The 22,327-nt window shown below is 41.7% G+C and overlaps 1 protein-coding gene and 2 long non-coding RNA genes across 3 annotated transcripts in view; 1 reads left to right on the top strand and 2 right to left on the bottom strand.

Moving 5' to 3' along the window:
* Positions 1–326: 326 nt before the first annotated feature.
* LOC133219288 (uncharacterized) overlaps positions 327–22,327 on the bottom strand; it is a 40,744-nt gene continuing 18,743 nt past the window's right edge. The window contains exon 3 of the long non-coding RNA XR_009727393.1: positions 327–531. This is a non-coding gene — a long non-coding RNA (uncharacterized LOC133219288). The remainder of the gene's footprint in view (positions 532–22,327) is intronic.
* On the bottom strand, positions 3,100–17,734 carry LOC133219338 (uncharacterized). Its single transcript, XR_009727417.1, has 4 exons — positions 17,608–17,734; positions 8,444–8,603; positions 5,650–6,684; positions 3,100–3,379 (listed from the first exon to the last, which is right to left on the bottom strand). It is a non-coding gene; the product is annotated as an uncharacterized LOC133219338 (long non-coding RNA).
* LOC133217965 (myosin heavy chain, skeletal muscle, adult-like) overlaps positions 14,628–22,327 on the top strand; it is a 49,093-nt gene continuing 41,393 nt past the window's right edge. Inside the window, exons 1-4 of the mRNA XM_061364003.1 lie at positions 14,628–14,849; positions 14,932–15,075; positions 15,169–15,325; positions 16,559–16,586. Of these exons, the coding sequence (XP_061219987.1) occupies positions 14,643–14,849; positions 14,932–15,075; positions 15,169–15,325; positions 16,559–16,586 (536 nt within the window). The 5' untranslated portion in view covers positions 14,628–14,642. The remainder of the gene's footprint in view (positions 14,850–14,931; positions 15,076–15,168; positions 15,326–16,558; positions 16,587–22,327) is intronic.

A 22,327-nucleotide genomic window follows, 5' to 3' on the forward strand; every position in this document is an offset into this window, starting at 1 on the left:
CGATGTTCTGAACAGCACAGGCACAGTGGGCATGTGCAGCTGTGGTGTCTCATGTGCTCTGTCAGCCATCTCAACTGGATTATTCCGATGCATTAAGCCTCACGTCTAGTTTGGGTGTAGGACACACGCACAATGTCAAGTTATGTTGTAGACAAGCCCACCAAATGTCTGTGTAAGATGATGTGTTCATACAACCTATAGTTGCCTGCTTCCAAATAATTTCTGTCCCTTCTTTTCAGGGAGACCACACTGCCTTGGATGATTTTCTCAGGAGCCTCACAGCCTGCAGGGCTGTGTCTACAGTGCATCAACCACAGGTTACCAGTAGCTGAGGGCTGTTTAGTTAATTTGGAAATCCTTTTGGCCATATCAACTTACAGATTTGCATGCACTGCTGCAGCTCTACCTATCTGAAGTGTTCACTGCCAGGGACCCCAGGTGACTCCAGGCTGCAGGAGCTCTTGATGCAGACCGGTATGGAGGAAACGAGAAGCACTTTAAGAGCAACTGAGGAGTGAAGTGCAGCTGGCACTAAAAGGAAAGAAGAAGCAGACTCAGGAGCAGATGTCAAGGTACGTATTGGTGTTGAAAACTTGTGACAGTCCACAACTTGGCACCTGTATCTACTGAACATTGGTACAAAGTGCTAGTATTCAGAAGCAGATGCCCAACTTTGTTCATCCCTTCTTATCCCGTGCAGCCGTGCTTTTGCCTGGTGGCATGCATTTGTTTACCACCACAGCCAGGTCTCTCATGGAAGCCTGCTTTCCCAAACCCACCTATGACCTAACTGCATCCTCTAGATGGCCCCAAGAATCTCTAGCCCCACCTGCAGGCATCTCCAAGAGCTTCAGGTGGGGCTGGATAAGGTCTAGATGACACCCAGGAGCCAATAAGTACTCCTGTTATCTGTAATGGTGTGTACAAGCATAAACTACTGAGGCCCTCTGAAATCCTGCTTTACAGACCTTCTGCTATCCTTTGCCCCACAGTTCCTCCATCATGGCAACTTGAGGATGGGTGATCAGAATGAAGGAATGCAGCCAGCAAAGCAAGCCAGGCATATGGAAGAGAAAAGGAGGATTGAACAAGCTGATGTCTTCTGGCCACACTGGTAAGTGTAAAGCCTGGATAGTTTTTCTATTTACCTCTATAAAACCACTGTCATAAAGGGCATTGGGAAAAGACAGGCACTGAAGAAGCAGCTCTTGCATGACTGGTATGACTGTCTCTTCTGATCTATCATAGCCTTTCTCAGACAACTTTAAAAAGTCAGCTGTTTCTTTTGGTAGCTTCCTGTGTGTTTCACTTGCATGCAGATACACAGTCTCTGGTTTTGTGTAGCTTACATGCATGTGGTTGAACATGAAGCAGGCAGCCACGTGCCTTAAGCTCAGGGACAGGTACACGTCTTCAGCCAGGACTTGCCGTAAGCATGGGCAGTGCTGATGGGTTGAGGTTCAGCCTAGTGTCCCCAGCAAATTCCCAACTCCCTCCTGGACCCCTCCTCCTGGGCTCTGAGGTCCCACAAATCCACCAATCAGCCTTCCCAAGAATCATTCCCAGGGGAGGAGACAGGGCCACAGAGAGCTCTGGAGGTGGGCCATGCCAGGAGGACCAGCCTGTCATGTGTGTCCCTTCAACCTCAGTGTCAGGAGCTCAGAATAGCCCTGCTCTCACAAGACTCCTGCCCAGGGTCATGCCTGTTTGTGGAGATGATCCGTTTCCACTAATAGCGCTCGAAGACATTCCTTGGCGGGTAGGTTGCCTTCTATATCTCAGCACAACGTGCTGCCATGCAGGAGCTGGACAACTGTGGTGTGTCCTAAGATGGCAGATGCTATTCTTACCGCAGAGAGACTTGCTCCGGCACATCTCCTTGCTCAGCTGAAAGGTTCAAAACCAGAAGCAGGCATGAGTGTGCTTTCTCTGCTAAGAGACAGATCAAGAGTGGCCCCTCGGGAGCCTGTGCAATGAGGCTGTGCCAACCCAGCACCTGGGTGCTCACCGTGCCCCCCATTGGACATGCTGTCCCACGGGGAACACAGCAGCTGCCCAGGTACTTCCAGCAGTCAGCCAGGGCCCACTTTGAGGTGAATGGAGGCATTCATTCTCTTGTAAAACAATGAACAAAAAAGGTGAGCTTTGCCATAGCTCTGAATGTGCAGAATTTTACAGCTGTCTCCTCTTGAGTCATTGTCTGGGTGAGGAGGAAGGCAGAGGCAGGGCTTGCTCCGTGGTTCATCAGCCTTGAGAAGAACATGGCTCTTCTTTTGCTCAGGCTGTGCTTTCACACTGCAAGAAGACGTTTGTGCTGTACACCAGAGATCCCTCAAGGGCCACTGCTGTATCAGGGCTGCAGAAGCAGCCCTGGCCAGACCGGTGGCTGTCACAGGGAGACCCAGCTCTGCCTGCAGCCTGGCTCCACAAGCCCTTGGGAGAGCTCGGTAGAGCTGGAGTCACTGCCTGGTTCGGTCACCACAAGCAGTCAGGCTGAGGAAATGGAGGTCCAGAGACATCAGCTGGGCCAGAGGCTGTGCCTTTCGCCTCAGCACTTGGACTGTGGTTCAGAGGACACGGGCCCCTGCAGCTTTATTCTCAGCTTGGTCTTGTCACCTGACACTGAAGGGACAGACAAGTACTTTTAGGGATCCTTGGCAGAAACACGGTGGCTTCATTCCCACAGGGCACCGGTGGCAGGGCTGCAGCAGCTCCTATCAGTCGCACGGAGCTCAGCCGGGCCCGAGGCCCCATTGCCAGGGGGTGGCACCATGGAGCCGCCGAGGTGGAGCCTCCAATGGGCGCCTGGTCGCTGCAGACCAGCAGTCCCAGCAGCCGGGTTAAACCGCAGCCTGCAGGGTCAGTCAGTCTCATGTGTTCTCCACTGGGACAGGACAAAGATAGCTGGAACGGGCCAAAGAAGGCCTGGAACTGCTAAGGACATAGTTCTGAACGAAAAGACCCTGAGCTGACAGGAGCAGCCACTGGTAGTGTGTCCTTTGGGAAAGGTGGTATCTAAGAACTTTGCAGGGCATAGTGAGACCAGACTTAAAAGTAGCTCTGGAAAACTGGAGTAAGTATCCTCTTATTTTCAGAAGGAAATTTAATGAAGGTAAACAGAGTACTTTTGGAGGATGAAATCAGACAGGGAAATGCACGGGCTTTTTCATCTGAGACAGGGAGAAAAGGAATTAAGGGCAACATTTTATCCAACTCAACAATGTCAAACAGTTGCAAAAATGGCTCATCTTATTACTGCACATATTGGTATAAGTATCCTTTGTATACTGCTGGATGTGAATGTTTGCTTTCCTCAGCAAGGGCTAATCTCAGTGTTAGTCTACAATATCCCCAGTAGAGCTTAATTTGTAGGCGTCTTCTGAAAAATAAATGTAATTTTAAGAGTAAGGAGGAAATAAACCAGAATGACAAATATGAAAATTGTGACATAGAGAAAAGGTATGGATAGAACTTCATGTTTTAAGTTATGAGACAATAAATGTAAAGACTGGGTATAGGAGTATGAAAATATTTTTTTCAAATGTAAAAGATTTTCAGTAAGGAACATAGAAGGTTATATTGCCAGGACTGTAACGGGTTCGTTTGAAGTGAAAAGGACTTGGAGTAAATATTCAGGAAATATTTGAAAGAGAAAAAGTGTATGGTAAAACAGTAGATGTATAGTATTTCATTATCTCCTTTATGCTTTTAAGTCTCTGTTTTAGACATGCATCTCTGAAAGGCTGTCTAAATATGGATGGTATCATATGCACTTTTACAGAAAAATAACAAGTGTATCAGCAGCTTTCATGCAACTGAAACTGTGATGTTCCTCATGTCTATTTTTATGTTTAATTTCATAGTCAGCTACTGATCTTGCCTAGGGAAGGTGCTAGAATTTCTGAGAAGGTGTATATACCCCACTCTGCCTCATACCTAGCAAACTTAGGTAGATGTGTTAATACCTGAAATTTTATTTTTATATATTAAAAGCTCCTTTTCCCAGTTGGAAAGAGTTCCCATTTTAAGGTTCTGTTTGTTTGCTTCCCTGAACAACAAATTTTGTTTGGGGAATACACTCTAAGGTTTGTATTTGATTTATAAATTTATATGTAATTAAACTTTAAAAATGGATTAATTAAAATTATTTTTAATTCATTAATATATCAATTTAATAATGTAAAGTAATTTAATTGAATTTAACTGATCAAATTTAAATTTCCATTTAATATGTACTTTAGGTTATATATATATAGGGTAAATAATTTGCCTTTAATTTAAGACAGAGTGTAATCACCCTTTAAAAATGAGAACTCTTGTTATGACACTGTTTTTAAGAATTCTTTAACATGTAAAAAAATACCTTTCTAGTGATGCAGTATGAATTTTAGCAGTGTGGTAACCTAGACAGTATATATCACATATAGCTGGAACATAAAGGAAAAAAAGCTGTATTGTTAGGTTTTCTTTCATGCTGAATTAACAGCACTCCTCTCTTGAGGAGGCCATAAATTATGATGAATTACCAGGATGCAAATAGCATACCAGGGGGAGGGAAACCAAGGATTCCTTCCTCTTGGTTATTTATTGCCATAACATATTGCTCCAAAGTGGCTGTAAAGGACAGTACTGAAGAGAAAGTTTAAATCAGAAACATTGCATATGTTCAACAGAACTGCTGCCCCATCGCAGAGGATCTCAGATACTCTGTGAACTCCTAGACTAGAGGGACATCGTTATCTCCTCAGCTAGCTATTCCAGGCTACCTGGTGGCATGTCATCATCACTGTCTCCTGCTGGAGCTGTTCTGCCTTACACAACTGATTTGCCCTTCACGAGGAGCAGGGACTTGTATCTTTCCCTTGCCATCTCAGAAGGATGCAGAGAGAAATTAAGGAAACACTTAGGCTGACACCAAGGAAATCTGTCTGCTAATTTTACATAGGAGGCTGTGGTAGAGTCTCTGAAGCGGCAGGACCCATAGTGTTTGGGAAAAAAAAAGTCCCTTGAAATGCTACAAGAAGAAAATCCTGTTGTAGTATAAATATGTACTGCAGATTAACTGTAGCATAGTCTAATTTAGCATCTGCGAGATTCTCCCTGCAGTTAAATCACTATTTTTACTTCCTCAAATGTGTGACAATATGAAAATTTGGATAAAGTGCAAAGAGGATATATTATTTCTAACAGTCTAAGATAATAATAAAAGGAATTCAATTGCATATGGGAATGTTTGCTTTCTATGAGTTAGCCTTTGTAAACTGCCATATGTCCAGGGAAGAGTTCATGGGTTCAAAAAATGTTTGGAGAAATTAATCAGCTGAAAATCCATCATGAGCTTTTAAATACTCAGATACAGTGTCCTGCCCAGGACAATAAATACAAATTACTGAGTATTTAGAGAAGTGCTGCTCTACGTTGCCTTAGGCAAGAACACACTCCTTCCTGGGCATCACTTTCAAAGACGTGGACCTTTGATCTCATAAGTGCAGCTTATTTTAGGTTATGCTACAGTTGCCTGCAGGTATTAATGCCATGCTTCCTCCTTACTTTGCTTTCCTTCCCCTTCCTTCCTCCTCTTCTGGCTGCTTGCTCTTTCAATTACCTTTTTCTACCCAAGTGGTTGCACAGCTTGCCCACCCCACTCACCTGCTGTGTAACAGGAGACCCTCAGCTGCTTTGATGGGTGATAGAAAGGGCATCCTGAATGTCATCTCCTTGGCCAGAATTTACTGCCCAGATCTTTTCCACTGATGTTAGCTGTGGAGACAGAAGGAGTGTGAGTAATGGGGCACCTATGGTGAGTGCACATTTGAAAGCTGCCCATTCTCTAATCCTGGCCTGTGGGTTTTATTTGACTCTTATGTTCAGTTAACTTATGCTGAGAACTTCCAAGAATACACTGTGAGAAACTAAGAGACAAATTAGTTATCAAAGTTCCCCCTAGGACGGATGCACTCACTTTGCTTGACATGCAGTGAAGATAAATCCCAACTGTGTTAAGATCTGCAGATTTAGTTTCTGAATAGAGCAGAAGGGACAGGGGATAGCAAGGCTATTATAGCCCTGTTCTGGCTAGCCAGTGACATCAGCTTGTCTTCCCAAGTGCTCACATGTAGACCCTGCATTTTTGCTTACATTTGCCATTCATTGGTGGTTCACACTATTTTAAAACCAGCAGGTTTCAAGTCTCAGTAGCTATGATCCTCAGTAGTTCTTCCTAGGACATCATAGCTTCCAGCAATTCTCTCAGCCTATTCTTTCAGCCACATTTATCAGAAATGATAGTTTAATGGCACATTTCCTAAGCAGTGACACATCAAAAATATGGACTGAGCACATTCTGCACACAATGTTGAAAGCATGCACCTTCGCAAATCTACATTGAATTCATAAAGAAGCTTTTAATACGGAAAATGTGCTCTTACCATCTCTAGAGTTCAGTGTCCAGCCACATCCTAGCAGAAGTGTAGGGATGAACAGTTTTGCTACAGAACAGTGTTCTGACATTTCTGCTTGTCTTGTGCTAACATTCCTGTGAGCTCTCATTTTACACAGAGGCCAGCAGAGGCTGGGCATTCTTTGTCAGACTGTCCATGACAGCCTTAGAGAGAACTGATCTGTCTCGATAGGTCCTACCATAATGACAGCATGGCCAACAACAACACCTGAAAGCTAAAAATCCTGCAAAGAGCAAAACCATGAGAAAGTCAGGGAAATTCAGACTCCATCCTGTATCTTTGTTTTTTCTAGAAGTCATAAGTGTAGCTATCTTCCACAGCATTTTTGTATCTCTCAGGTCTGTCACTGTCTCAGCCTCTGCTGTTAGAGTGTTGGTGATTTCTTTTTTGTAATTTTTTTTCACCTGGAAAGTGCTGTATGTTAATGTACTTATTCCAGAATAGAAATGATGCCATATATTCTGGGGTTGATGCTGTTCTACTCTGTATGAGTTACAGAATCTGGAAAGAAGCAGCATAACACCAGAAAGTGATCTTTTAGTAGCTAGGTATCACATTGCCATACATGATTTTCTTTCTGTCTACAATACTTCACAAGTATCTGCATCATGTTGCAGTCTCCAGCCTGGGTTCCACTTTGCACTATTTCCTCAGCATCTGGTCTATGCAGATTTATGAATATGGATGGAATTAGACCTTTCCCTTCTGAACAACAGCTCACCTAAACACTTCAAGCACTGGTAAATGCACCCAGTTAGTCATTGGTAATCTCTGCAGCACAAATACTTTGTTCATGGAACTCAGATTGTACAGTGCTCCCTGTCGCTTCTGTAGAACACAGATAATCTGATCTATCTCTTCACCTGGGAATTTTGCCCTGTCTGATAAGTAGGAGTTGAGTGCTCATCTCACCATAGGCTACAACGTAGACAATATGGAAAAAGTCATAAATTTGGAATATTGAGCTTCTCAGCTAAAATTCTCAGGATGATGAAAGGAATCTTAAATATGCTGCTGGAGGTGTGATTTGACAGAAAAGGCTGTTAAAGCTGATGAAGGATCTCATTGCCTACTAGAGAACTATAAATTACCTAACTCAACAGAACAACCTACAAAAAAAAAAAAAAGCACATACTTTCATATATGTATGTTTATGTGAATAAACTCTCTCCACTTTTGCAGGGGATGAGAATTTAATACCATTGGTGGCAATCTTCAGGAAAAGCAGCATGGAAGAGATGGGCAAGCTCAGTGCAAAGGAGGAACCTACTTATCTTTTGGAAAGCACCCTCCATTTGGTGGGGAGATTCTATGGATCAGAATATTCTGTTTTGATGTCCACCAACTGGATGCACACCTGACAAAATGTCTATGAAATCCACGGTGTAGCTGGTCCAGAATGGCTGAATTGTTAAAGGACCTAATGAGAGTAACAAAGGTACTGAATGCTATTGTGAGGGTGACCTTGATGTGCTCCTTCAAAGACTCAGCTCAGCTAACTTCCTGTACTAGAATTCACTGCTGCCAAGGTTATAATTAATACCACACATACTGAGACCCAAGAAGGTGCCTTCTAGGTCTTTGCTGGTTGATTCCCAGATGGTCCACCTGGGTTTGCTTCTCTCTGGGCAGAAGACCAATGGGCCTGAAAATGGAGGCTGGAGGCTTGCAATCATGCTTCTTTTCCTGATATTACAACTGACCAGGAGGTCCAGGTCACTTTGGTCAATGGTTGAAGGAGTGGAGGCTTGAAGGTGGTTCCATGACAGTGACATGGAGATACTACTCCTGGAATATCTTTCTAACTAGGTAGGTTATAAGGGTGCTGCTCCTGCTGCTCTAAGAAGCAGAGCAGGGAGTGCGGTTTTCACTGGGCCACAAACTCAAGCGCCTTTGATGGTGCTCGACTGTCACCACCCTCTTTCTCCCCAGCTCATGCTCACTGGACAAAAGGGAATGGAAATCACATTGTGGAGACTTACAGAAAGTGGGATGGGATCACTTTTCAGCAATCTTGGATGGCATCCCTCCAGCACTTTGACCACACCATGTATCTGTGCAGGACCATCTGTATCCAGGGATATCTCTCATTCTCTTTTAACTGTGCTGTGGTTTCCTTCTAGTCCCAGTGGGTTCCAGACCCTATAGGGATGGAAACAGAAGTGGTAGGAAGTCAATGTCTGGATCCATCTCCCTCTTTGTTTTGCATCAGGGCATAGCTGCCTTTTTCAGCAGATACCTGTTCCCAAGGACATGTAGTGTCTCAGTTGCCCCATGCTTGGACAGAGGAAATTGGCCAGTTTTCTGTGGCCTAACTCACTGAGAACTGTGGAGCTAAATTTGTTTGGAGTCTGGATCTGGTAAGTCAAATTACAGAGTACTCTTTGCAAGAAGCTGGAATGCCTAATAGGCCATGTAACAAAAATTTATCAGTTTTGTGGGAATGATAATCCCTATGAACTAAAACATATCCAAAGCAGTTGGTGTGTATCCCAGAGCATATTCCAAGACATCTATTTGAGTTGTCCATATGACCAGGATTTTTAAATCTATGGAAGAAAAATCTTCAAGTTAGTTTGCCTGCAAATATGAATTAATAAAATCTTTATCTTCCATAAAGAACATGTGGGGGAAAGGGTAAAAGTTTAGATCTTGTTTTCTTCTCTCCCTCCTTTTTCCTCTCTTTTCTGTATTGTTTTCTTCTCTTGTTTTATTCTTTCTTTTTCTAGTCTCTCCAGATCCATTCTGTAGGGTAAGGTTGGTTTCCTTTTGAAAACTGCTGACAGCTAATGCTCCATTTTTGTGAGCAGTGTGCATGCACCCAGTGCTGCAGTATACAGTTTTCCCTCTATACCACTGTTTAATGTTACCTATTAAGATCTTCAGGGGAGAAGCTTCAGCTTGATACTTAATTTAGTTGGTGTGAAAGAGAAAGTAGGCATGTGCTAAATGGCTGAGACCCAAGCCAAGGGTTATGCAGTACGGATGCAACCACACAATTCTGGTAGTCACAGGCACTGAAGGTTGGCTGCAAGGCATCCTGTATCATTTTGCAGATTTATTTAGCGTTACAGACACAGTCTTTGTAGTTAAATATACATGCGTTCAAAGAAGCAAGCAGGTTTATGAACCAAGACTTCTCTTTACAAATACCTATGAAAGACTGTTGATTTTTCCTGTATCTTTTAATTTCATTCGTATTATAATTTCTACTGATTTGTCCAGTATAGTCATCAGCCTCACCATAATGTATATCCCTTGGTTTCCCTGTAAGCCCCTTTAATACCATGGGATTACACTGGTCACCTACCAGTCCTGTGATATTGAAATGGATTTTAATTAGGAGCTTACACATGTTCGGAAGCTTAGCAACTTCATTTTTTAGTTGCTCTAGCATTTTGGACATCTGTATTTGAGAAATAAGAAAGAAAGAAAGGAAGGGCTCTTCGCAATGAGACTACTAACCTGGTGAGAAGGGTGTAAAATCAGCTCCATTACGGGAACAAGACTTAAGCCCAGAAGTTGCAGAGGAATAGCTGCAAATGTAGGAATTTTGCAAGGGAGAAGGGGAACACAGTCAGAATCATGGGGATTTGGTGGGATAGTATGCACTACTAGAACATGGTGATAGGAGGATATGGATTGTTTAGGAACAATAGACAGGGAGGATGAGGAGGATTTGTGCTTTATGGCAAGTGCTTCTTCCTTGTGCAAAGCTCCAGAATGATCTGTCAGAGAGAGGAGGAAAATGAGGGATATTGTGATGTGGTCTGTTATAGACCACCCAACCAAGGCAACATAGTAAAGGATTATTTCTACAGCTTTAGAAAGGCAGAAGTCCCCTCAGCCTCTTGGAAGATTTCAGCCATCTGGACATCTGCTAGGGGGGCAACAGCACCGGGAAGCTAATGCCCAAAGTTCTTAGACTGTGCTAATGACAATATCCTAGTGTAAATACTGGATGGGCAATGCTGAGTATTGGAAGCAGGGTTAAATATTATCCCAGATGACAGCTCAGGCTGCAGCAACCACATGATGACTGAGTGAAGGATCTAGTGGAAAGCTGAGGAGGTAAGCAGCAGAATTAACACTCTACAGTTCATAAGACTGGAATTTGTTGTATTTAGGGAACTGCTAGTTAGAACACACTTGGCAGCAGCTGTGAAAGAGAGCACTGCTCAGGAGAGATCGTTAGGGTTTTAAGGAAAATTATGGACACCTCAGGAACAAACTACCTTGTTCTGCAGGAAGACTGGGATTTTGATCTTAGCTAAGCAGCAAACTTCTTGAGCTAAAACACAGAATTGTGTAAGAGGTTCAGGCAAGGACTAGTAGGAATATAAAACAATGCTTGGGCACTTAGAGACATTAAGCATAAGGGTTCTGCATGAATGCTGCAGAAGGGAGTTCAAAGAAAATATCTATCTACTGCTGAATGTGGAAGGCCACCTACTAAGAGATGATAGAGAAAGCACTTAAATATGTAGCACATTTTCTGCATCAGTCTTTATAGATAAACTTGTCCCCAGGCATCTGCTTCTTTCAATGGAACATGAGAAGGAAAGGGGTAACCAACAGTGGGTAAGTCCTAACCTGTTACCTAGTGAAGCTGGAATTACTAACAGAAGCTGGATGTATTAATACCTAGGGGGTGGGTTTGTCTCATTAAAGGGTGTTAAAGGAGTTCACCCATGTAATTGCAAGGCCTGTGTTTATCATTAATGAAAATTGATGACACACAGGGATGTTCCCATATGACTAGAAAAAGGCTAATGTTACGCCCATTTTTTAAAAAAAAGCAGTGAACCTGTAATCTGCTCAGTTTCACTTTAGTTATTTGAAAGATCACAAATACGTCGTTGGTATTTATTGCTAAGGATGTGAAGGACTAGACAGTAACTGAAAGCAGCCAACATGTATCTAACAGGCAGTGTAATCATACTTGATTAACCTGACTGGTTTCTATGATGAAGTGACTGTTTTCTTTTATCAGTTCTTTTCTGGCAATCTTTGACCTGGGCCTCTACTATGGTACCATTAACTGTTCCTCAGTCTATTAAAACTTAACCACTTCCCTTTGATTCCTTATTTGTATGTGCTTTAAAACACAATTATGTAGAATTTTGAGGGCTATTGTAACTCCTCCAAGGATGTTCTATTACATATATTGCCACAGATCAATCCTTAAACAGCTTTATTTTTAACTATGTCCAAGTCTGTATTTAAACCGTGTAAGCCAACACTGCTTTTCCTTTATACTCTAACTAGTGGTGTCATGAAGCATTTGTTGACAGTGTCTGCACATACAGTTTTGGTACTACAATCTAAAATAACACTTGCCCATTTATGTGGAGTAGTAGTAGGGTCTCCTATTAGTGTCACATTCATTGCTCTAGCAGTCTGCTAGTCCTCTCAATTGCAGTTAGTGTTACTGTCCTGAGGACAGCTGTTAAGAAATGAGGAGAGACTTCTGAAGGGCCTGAAGCAGGAAACTTGAGGGACCTGAATTCCCTGAACAGCATGAGCATGGAAAAACATTAACACAGGACTTCAGTGCTGGACATGCCAAGAGCTAAAAGGAATCAGCTTGACAAGTTCCACTTCTCTTGAGTGTAGTCTGCTTGGTATAAATTTGCTGTTCAACCAAAAAAGGAAGACAAGGCAGTATATGTTCCCAATACCTTTCTCCAAGAATCTGTGCATGGCAGCTGGACACAGAGGGAAATTTGGCAGGCCTCTGTTCCTCTATAACAGATCATTTTGTGAAGGTTGTGTGACTGAATAAGATATCAAATGCCCTGTACACTGCTGTTTTGCACTGGACAAGAATTCAAAATTACCATACTAGTCCTCTGGTAATGGGCAGCTCTTCTTCCTAATCTATGTGAAAATATTAGCCTTCTGAGAGATTCAGCTATCTCTGTACCTTGTGTAGTAAGGTCTGGGTTTGGATTCCAGTCTGGGGCCCAAAATGTGGGTGCTGTAGTGCCAGAGCACCCTTAGAAGGGGCTCCTACAGCACAGGGCATTATCTGATGCTGTATATTACACTGGACACAAGACATTGTTTTTCTGACTCTTCCCTGTATCATTTGCTAAGCTATTTTAATGATTGAAATGTAAATGACCAGGAGAAGCATGTGTTTAGATATGGAGAGTCTGAAGCGGTTTAAGTCATTGCAACCTTTGCTAAAACTAGATCAGGTTGGACTACCAGCAAATCTCCTTTTCCCAATCCATGAGCATTACGTAGGACTGGCTGCTACCTCTAATGATTTGGTACAAAGCTTTCTGGGACTGTGAATGTGTAAATAGGTATATTTTGATGGCAAGGCAGTGCTAGATTGAGGGTTTCTCAGAATGCATAGTATCTCGAACTATATGCTGAGGTGATATGTGTGATTGTATGTATGAACATGGCAGGGCGAGCCACGTTGTTTTGGGGAGTTATAGGTAAGGAAGGGCTATTGGTGCCTCTGGAACTTCAGATTTGACAGAGGGAACTGATTATTTATGCAGACAATATAGGAGCAAACATAGGTCAAATGCAAATAATAAGAGTGTGAACAGTGAGAAAGCAGTTTCTGGGAAATCACTTTTTATGTGAAGTATGCACAAAACCATCTATTATCTATGCATGCCCAAGTATGTATTTTAATTTGATACCTCAGAAGTCAGCTCAGGATCCTATTCAAGAGCTGTGTTTCAAAGCAGAGTCTCCCATTACTTCAGTTCAGGCTTCTAACTTGCTGTATTTCAAACTCTGTCAGCTATTAAGAGTGTCCCACACAGAAACCTCAGCTGTACTACGTTTTGACTTCTACTTTTTTAGAAAATAACACTGAAAAGTGTCTCAAGAACAATTATTTGCTGTTTCTTGACATACTTTTCCTGTTTTTCTCAATGCATGTTTTTTCAAAGCATCACAAACATTATCATCACCATTGCATGACTGAAAAGTTGTGGTATAAGCATACCCAGGAAACTCCCATGGGCCAATCAGCAAATCACTGAGAAAGCCAGCAATAGGAATCGCAAGTCCCTGCATCCAAGTTCTCTAAGTGCCTTGAGTAGTCTAGATTCTCTTCTTAACACTCTTGGCAAATTATTTATAGATGTATTCACAGAGTAAGATATAAAAATGTTCTAATTATATCATTCAAATCAAATGAAAATTATGCCCTTAGTTTGCCAGACAATGCTTTGCCAAAGAAGGTTTGCCAGAAATGTTTTGACCGAAGAAAGGGGGAGCATCTGCAGCATCTGCAGATGAGGCACTATAAAATCTCCCAGAGACTAGTCTGACCTGTTTCCAAGGAAGGCTCCAAGGTAAGTGCATGGATTTTGTGAGCTTAAAGAAAGAGGACAAAGCCCTTGCAATTCCCTGTTCCATTTCTTCTGCCTCTTGCAGCCATTCCCATGAGGGAGTGCCCATGCAAACAAAACTTTTTATTATCATTTTAAATGCATGTCTGATCTTCAGCCCATGATTTGTCTCTGGAATTCCATGCAGCAATAAGAAACAGTTGCCATTCCTATTTTACAGAGTTGGTCAGTTTCCAGGATACAAGCCTTCTCCAAAGGTAATACCTCGAATAATGTATTCCTAGACTGCAGGAATATTATACAGAAAGTTATAAAGCTGCATGACTTATTTTCATAAATCTGCTTATTTCTGCTGACTTTAGTATAGTTAAGACTGTTGAAAATAGGGAAGATCTGAAAAGTGAAGTAATTTTGAATTTTGAGCACATAAGGTAATACTTTTAACAAGAAAGTACTCTGTTGAAGATGCATCATTCATAATTAAGGAACAGAACAAACATGGATTTCCTCTGGCTGTGGATTCCTTTATGTGAAGACTTCAAACCTGGGTAGAATTCATAAAATTACAAAAATGTAGTAAATATTCTAAAGAATTTCTGTTTATCGTTCCAAAGCCTATGTGGTTTAGATGACTAAGTCTTACTCATTGGTGGGACTAGGATAATTTTAAGTTCAAATCAAAGTGGATTTGAGTGGTTGCTTCTAAGAGAGTTTCGGGAAGAGTAGCTAGCACTTCACTAGCCTAAGAGCCGGGAGTTTTCTCACTTATATGGATTATATTATTTTTGACATTGATCCATAACCTTGTTTTCCCCACAAGACACATCTGTTGTTGTGCCTTCACTAAAGTGCAGACATGGCTTCCGGAGATGCTGAGATGGCTGTCTTCGGGGAGGCAGCTCCTTACCTCCGAAAGTCAGAGAAGGAGAGAATTGCTGCCCAGAACAAGCCTTTCGATGCCAAAACATCAGTCTTTGTGGCCCACCCTAAAGAATCCTTTGTGAAAGGGACAGTCCAGAGCAAAGAAGGAGGGAATGTCACTGTCAAGACTGAAGGTGGAGAAGTGAGTAAGACAAGGCTGAAAGACACCATTTGATTCTCTCAGCTGTTAGTTGACATACATAGATATTTTGCTTCCTTTGTAGACCCTGACTGTAAAGGAAGACCAAGTCTTTCCCATGAACCCTCCTAAGTATGATAAAATTGAGGACATGGCCATGATGACCCACCTCCATGAACCTGCTGTGCTGTACAACCTCAAAGAGCGTTACGCAGCCTGGATGATCTACGTAAGTACCATCAGCAGTCTTCCTCTGGTTAGCTGGGAGGAACTGCTCTGGCAGCCTAAGTGGAAGCCAACGTGCTGTTTCCCTTCCCCACAGACCTACTCGGGTCTCTTCTGTGTCACTGTCAACCCCTACAAGTGGCTGCCAGTGTACAACCCAGAGGTGGTGTTGGCCTATCGAGGCAAGAAGCGCCAGGAGGCCCCTCCACACATCTTCTCCATCTCTGATAATGCCTATCAGTTCATGCTGACTGGTGAGTGCTCGATTTCTTTTGAATATCTCTGCAGTGATCTATCTGTAGAGGAAAATTCTCTGGAAATATGATGCAACACTTAAAATAGTATGTGTGATAAGAATGGAAGATTAATACACTTAACTGTAATTGTCTGTTTGAACTGAGCATCTGTGTTCCCATTAGAATCAATAAAGACTTGGACCTAATGAAAACAATCTAGAAGGAGGAAATTCATTGGAAAGAAGTCACCTATTTTATGGTGTAGAATTTACTGACTGTAAGGGGATCATACATAAATGCATAAGTTTATGTACCATAATCACTAAACCGATGTCAGCTGTAGCCTACAAAGTACAATAACATCACACCTATCCTATAAATTATGTGTATACATTCAATTCAAATTTAGAAGTATCAGTGCTAACAAGTAAAACAGTATCTCTGCATTGAACAGGTACATAAGCTTAATAAGATTAGTATGCAAATGGGGTTCATGATGGAAAAGATGAGCAGGTGGTCTAAAGTACATGCAGCCCTTAATGATCTATGTAACTCCTATACTGATCTGTGCAACTGTAAATCAGTTGTACCTTATAGTCAAAAGTAAACTTGAGAAAAAATGTCAAGGGAAATATAAAGCTTTAATGATTTAAACTGAACAGCTTAAAAAAAATCTCATTTCCTTTTTTTCTTCTACCTCTTACTTTCTCTTTCTTATGTGTGTAGTAAAATCACAATTGTGCAGGATTTTAGGCCTTCTATTCTTGATCTTTTGTTGCAAAACAGGAAATAGATACAGAATACAAAAGGAAAATGTAATCTTCTCTATGTATGATCTTGGGAATACAGCATTTCTGTATATATAGGGGTAAAAAAAATAATAAATAAATCCGTAAGATCACTCAGGAAAGTTTTAGTTTCAGAAGAATTCACATGCTGCTAGAGCTCAAGCTCAATATTTTTGTTACATTTACTTACAGTATAAGAGTGAAATAGGTAGCCTGATAAGTCAGTGTCTTGAAAGGCAGAAAGCTACAAAAGCTGTTCTGAAGTGATGTCCTAATTGATCCAGTTGATAACATCTGAAGTATGTGGGAGTATCAAAAGTACCCACCAGAATTACCATGGCTTTTCACTATCTTTTGTTCCTGCATTCTCTGGAAGTTTTACTTTGTATTTTTCTCCTAATTTCTGAGCTATTTGTTGTCCATGACCACTAGGAAGAGTTTTCCTATCTCTGTCTTTTCACAGATCGTGAGAACCAGTCAATCCTGATCACGTATGTATGCTGCTCTGATCCCTGTGGGGCTGCCCGGTGACAGGGATCTCCTGCCTAACCACATGCTTTCTGCATCTCTTTGGTTGCACAGCGGAGAATCCGGAGCAGGGAAGACTGTGAACACAAAGCGTGTCATCCAGTACTTTGCAACAATTGCAGCAGGTGGTGACAGGAAGAAGGACGCTCACTCAGGCAAAATGCAGGTGAGTCAAGAACAACAGATTGAACATTTGGCATGTAACTGTTGCGTCAACTAAACACTATAACCGAATAATTATCATCCTGCAGGGAACGCTTGAGGATCAAATCATCAGCGCCAACCCACTGCTGGAGGCCTTTGGAAATGCCAAGACTGTGAGGAACGACAACTCCTCACGCTTCGTAAGTTGTTGCTTTGGACAAAATCCCTCCTCATTATAACAGTAGTGATGGGATAGTGATATTCTCACATAAGGAGAAGAGATGTAATGTATTTTGGCTGAAATGCTGCTGCTTCTTCTTAACAGGGCAAATTCATCAGAATCCATTTTGGTGCCACAGGCAAACTGGCTTCTGCTGACATTGAAACTTGTAAGACACTCTCCTGGCCTGATCCCTTTCCTTCCTAAGTTCCCACCTCTGTGTGCCTTCCTATGCCTGAATCTTTCTCCCTTCCTTGCAGATCTGCTGGAGAAGTCCAGAGTCACTTTCCAGCTCAAGGCAGAAAGAAGCTATCACATATTCTATCAGATCACCTCTAACAAGAAGCCAGAGCTAATTGGTAGGAAGATCAGTAACATTTTGAAGGAATTTCAATGAGCAACAGTAATCTGGAAAGCTAAAGTACGCCCAATTTTCCTCTTTTGTTGCTTTCAGACATGCTCCTCATTACCACCAACCCTTATGATTTCCAGTTTGTGAGTCAAGGTGAAATCACTGTTCCCAGCATTAATGACCAGGAGGAGCTTATGGCTACAGATGTAAGTAACTTACCAAACAGGTCATGTAGTGGATGAGTCCTGGTACTCATACATTTACTTACTGTTTCTGTTGCCAGACTGCCATTGACATACTTGGCTTCACTGCTGAAGAGAAGACATCCATCTACAAGCTGACGGGGGCTGTCATGCACTATGGCAATCTGAAGTTCAAGCAAAGGCAGCGTGAGGAGCAGGCAGAGCCAGATGGCACAGAAGGTATCAGCAGAATAAGCACTCTCCAAAAGAGATTCTTTGTCATCAAATGAAGGACTTTAGGCAGTTCATGCTTTAAGTATGCAAATCTGTAAACTAAAAAAAAAATAATTTGTTTAGTGGCTAGATAGCCATTATGACATGTATCTCGTTCAATGATACCTGTGATTTTATTCTGTTACTACTTAATAATGAAGAGATCTGGCCCTGGCAGGAAGTGAGGAAGCATGGATGTCAATTCCTGTAACATTATTATAGTCATAAGTATTTTTAAGATTAAAATTTTATTAACATTATTACTAACAATATTAACACAGTAATATTATTAGTTTATTTGGAATACACCTTGTAATCTGCTGTATAGTGGAATAGCTGCTGTAAAGAATCTGCTGTACAGTGGAATATAGTGCTGTAAAGTGTCTCAGTCCTTACAGAGCAGGAGACTATGCTCCTATGCACCTTCACCTAATAGGGGGAACTTCAATTTGAGATGTGTATTTGATTAGTCTCTGCCACAGCAGTAAGTACAATCCATGCCTCCAGCTCTGAGCGATGATCCTCTTGGTATAAGACTAAAAAGAAAGTGTGAAGTCCCTTAGTCATGCCTGAAAAAGAATGAAAGCAATGAGTTCTCTTGGAGGACATTTGTGCAAACCGAAGCTCAGGAGGTGTTGCATACTCTGTATCCTGAAGCCACAGAGAAATTAGCTTTGTTGCTTTGACTCAGATATTTTTGTGCATTCTGTAACAGTAAACATTTCCTGTTGCTTTTGAGACAGTCCCTCAAGTATAAAATTTTAGGAATTCCCAATATTTATTTCTGTCTCTTTTCTGGTATTTAGTGGCTGACAAGGCTGCCTACCTGATGGGTCTGAACTCAGCTGACCTGCTGAAGGCCCTTTGCTACCCCCGAGTCAAAGTTGGGAATGAATATGTGACCAAGGGTCAAACCGTGCAGCAGGTAAAAGAAATGTGGTAAACTGGAACATGCTTTGATGGGTCCTGTTGATCTCCTCTATTGTATATAGTTATATACAACTCCAAACCTTTCTCCTTGCTTTAGGTGAACAATGCAGTTGGTGCCCTGGCAAAAGCTGTCTATGAGAAGATGTTCTTGTGGATGGTTGTTCGTATCAACCAACAACTGGATACAAAGCAACCCAGGCAGTACTTCATTGGTGTCCTGGACATTGCTGGCTTTGAGATCTTTGATGTAAGGAAAATAATTATCCCAGCATTTTCATTGATGTTACAATTGAGAATAAAGGAAATTTTGAGATACATTTTTAGTAGCAATTTGTAACTTCCTACACTTATTTGCAAGGCTTTCAGAATCTAATTTTTACCCCCCCCCCCAAAAAAAAATCATAATAGAAAACTAGTCTCCTAACCTCCTCTCTTTTCTAAATGAAAAGATTATCCTAGACAGGTAACATAGGAAAACTACAAAGGAAGAAGCCTTGTATTTGAAGTATAACCCATGGTGAATTAGGATTACACAAGAAAACACCAGGCTACTATTACTAACTCTTAAAAACTCTGCATGTTGTTTTGGTTTTTTTTTTTTTTATGTCTGGCAGTTCAACAGCTTTGAGCAGCTGTGCATCAACTTCACCAATGAGAAACTGCAACAGTTCTTCAACCACCACATGTTCGTGCTGGAGCAGGAGGAGTACAAGAAGGAAGGAATTGAATGGACATTCATCGACTTTGGGATGGACCTGGCTGCCTGCATTGAGCTCATTGAAAAGGTATCCTTCCTGTTCAAGTCTATTATATGTTGGATCTTCCACACTTGCCAAGAGACATATTGAAGAAGCATGTGAGAATATTCTAGCTTTTTCAAATCTGTACTGTGTGAAAATGGCAACAGGGTGGAAGTGGTTTTGGAGATGATACTCAGATATCAAGATTTTGGTGAGAGCATTCATTTCCAGATTACAAATTGAAGTTATATGAAAGACTGCCATGTTCTGTAAGTACCTATCAGTACAGAGGTTTTACGGAGAGGACTGTATTTCACAATGATGTATTCGCATTTTTTTCATTGGCAAAGGCATTTACATAAGTTTGAATGAAACTGCAACACTGAAAAAAGTAGAGACTTAGTTAGCTTTCTTCAACTTAGTGTTGTAAAACACATGAGAACAGCTTTCTCTTCTGACTCCAGCAACTTTCCAATCTTTCTCCTTTCTAATGTCTTTCTCCTTCTTGTTGTAATTTCTTCCAGCCCATGGGTATCTTCTCCATCCTGGAAGAGGAGTGCATGTTCCCCAAGGCAACTGACACCTCTTTCAAGAACAAGCTGTATGACCAGCACCTGGGCAAGTCTAGCAACTTCCAGAAGCCAAAGCCTGCTAAAGGCAAGGTTGAGGCCCATTTCTCCCTGGTGCACTATGCTGGCACGGTGGACTACAACATCACTGGCTGGCTTGAGAAGAACAAAGACCCTCTGAATGAAACTGTCATTGGATTGTACCAGAAGTCATCTCTGAAGACACTGTCCTTCCTTTTTGCCAACTATGGTGGAGCAGATGCAGGTCAGCTTTGTGGAAATTGTACTATCAGTGTAGGACAATGTTGAAACAATTAAAACAGTGAACGCTGAACTGCTTTTTTTATTTTCTTCCATTTGCAGAGGCTGGTGGTGGCAAGAAGGGTGGCAAGAAGAAGGGTTCTTCTTTCCAGACTGTATCAGCACTTTTCCGGGTACAGTAATGCATTTTTTCTCTCTTTGTTATATGAAGGAAGGAGGGGATCTAATATTAAATTTCATAGGGAATAAGGTAACATTTTGTATTGCTGTAACAGTGGTAAAATTCCACATCAGGTTTTCCAGGATCAATTTCATATTGCTAACATGTCATGTTCAAAAACAAGCATTCAGTCTTCAAAGATTATAAAAATTAAATAATTTCTTTTGTTTGGTTTCTGTTTGGAGAGGATATTATTCAGATCTTTATGTTTGAGTTAGACTAGAACTATAATTTTAGCATTCCTGCATTTTGGTGAGGTTGATATGTTAGGGAATTGGAAATGCCCTTACAAACATTCTCCAAGGACGTATTCTTCTTACCTGAAAAAAAAGACCAACCTACTTTTTAAACTCAAGAAGATAACTTTAAATGGCAGAACTTGAAAACCCTAAAAGTTAATTACACTGTGGGAAAATGTGAAATCGTGTATGCTCTTACTGGATCACTAGTAGTATTTCAGTCTTTAAAAATGGTGTTCAGTATCTTCAAATAATAGAAATATTTGGTTTCTGGGGCTTTATCTGTGTTCTGAAACCCAGCTAATACTGAGATGTTGTAAAGGTATCAGCATGGGTTTGATGCATCAAATGCTGGACATAGGCCACTCACATTACTAATTGGTCCCTCTAGGAGAACTTAAACAAACTCATGACCAACCTACGGAGCACTCATCCTCATTTTGTGCGTTGCATCATCCCAAATGAAACAAAAACACCTGGTAAGATGCTCAAGCAGAAAGAGAACTTGCTCTGATACAGCCATTCGCCTCTGCAATGGAAACTGGTTTTCATTTATGGTCTGTATTGCTAGGTGCCATGGAGCATGAACTGGTACTTCATCAGCTGCGCTGTAACGGTGTGCTGGAAGGCATCAGGATTTGCAGGAAAGGTTTCCCCAGCAGAGTGCTCTATGCTGACTTCAAACAGAGGTAAGAGCACTGCACTTCTCAGCATCATTAAAAGGAACTCTGGTTCATTCATGTGGCTTCATTCAGGCTGCACTCTGTTGTCAAAAATTATAGATACATATGGGTTGCTGGGGTTCAGTAACTAGTGTGTGTTGGGTAGGAAAGAACACCCTTTACTTCTCCTTTCTCTTTTGACAGATACAAGTTGCTTAATGCCAGTGCAATCCCAGAGGGACAGTTCATTGACAGCAAGAAGGCTTCTGAGAAGCTTCTTGCATCAATTGATGTGGACCATACCCAGTACAAATTTGGTCACACCAAGGTACAAACCTTTCTTGAGTCATTCATTACATCTCTGTGCTCTGCGCTACCTGCCGGTGATATGCAGCAACGTTCCCTTTCTCAAGGTGTTCTTCAAAGCTGGGCTGCTGGGACTCCTGGAGGAGATGAGGGATGAGAAGCTGGCACAGCTCATCACCCGCACACAAGCTGTGTGCAGGGGCTACCTGAGTAGAGTGGCGTATCAGAGAATGGTGGAGAGAAGGTAGACATTTCTCATCTTCAGTTAAACTCACTGTAGTTGGAGGAAAGTGTTAACACTTGTTCTACTGAAAATATTCAATGTACATTTTTATTATTCTTCAGGGAGTCCATCTATTCTATCCAGTACAATATTCGTGCATTCATGAATGTGAAGCACTGGTCCTGGATGAAGCTGTTCTTCAAGATCAAGCCATTGCTGAAGAGTGCAGAATCTGAGAAGGAGATGGCCACTATGAAGGAAGAATTTGAGAAAACCAAAGAAGAGCTTGCAAAGTCTGAGACAAAGAGAAAGGAGCTGGAGGAGAAAATGGTGAAACTGACGCAGGAAAAAAATGATCTGCAGCTCCAAGTGCAGGCTGTGAG

The sequence above is a fragment of the Neopsephotus bourkii genome, unplaced genomic scaffold, assembly GCF_033783945.1.
Source record: "Neopsephotus bourkii isolate Nb327-2 ecotype Australia unplaced genomic scaffold, CSIRO-AGI_Nbou_v1 NB_5, whole genome shotgun sequence".
Classification (NCBI taxonomy): Eukaryota; Metazoa; Chordata; class Aves; order Psittaciformes; family Psittacidae; genus Neopsephotus; species Neopsephotus bourkii.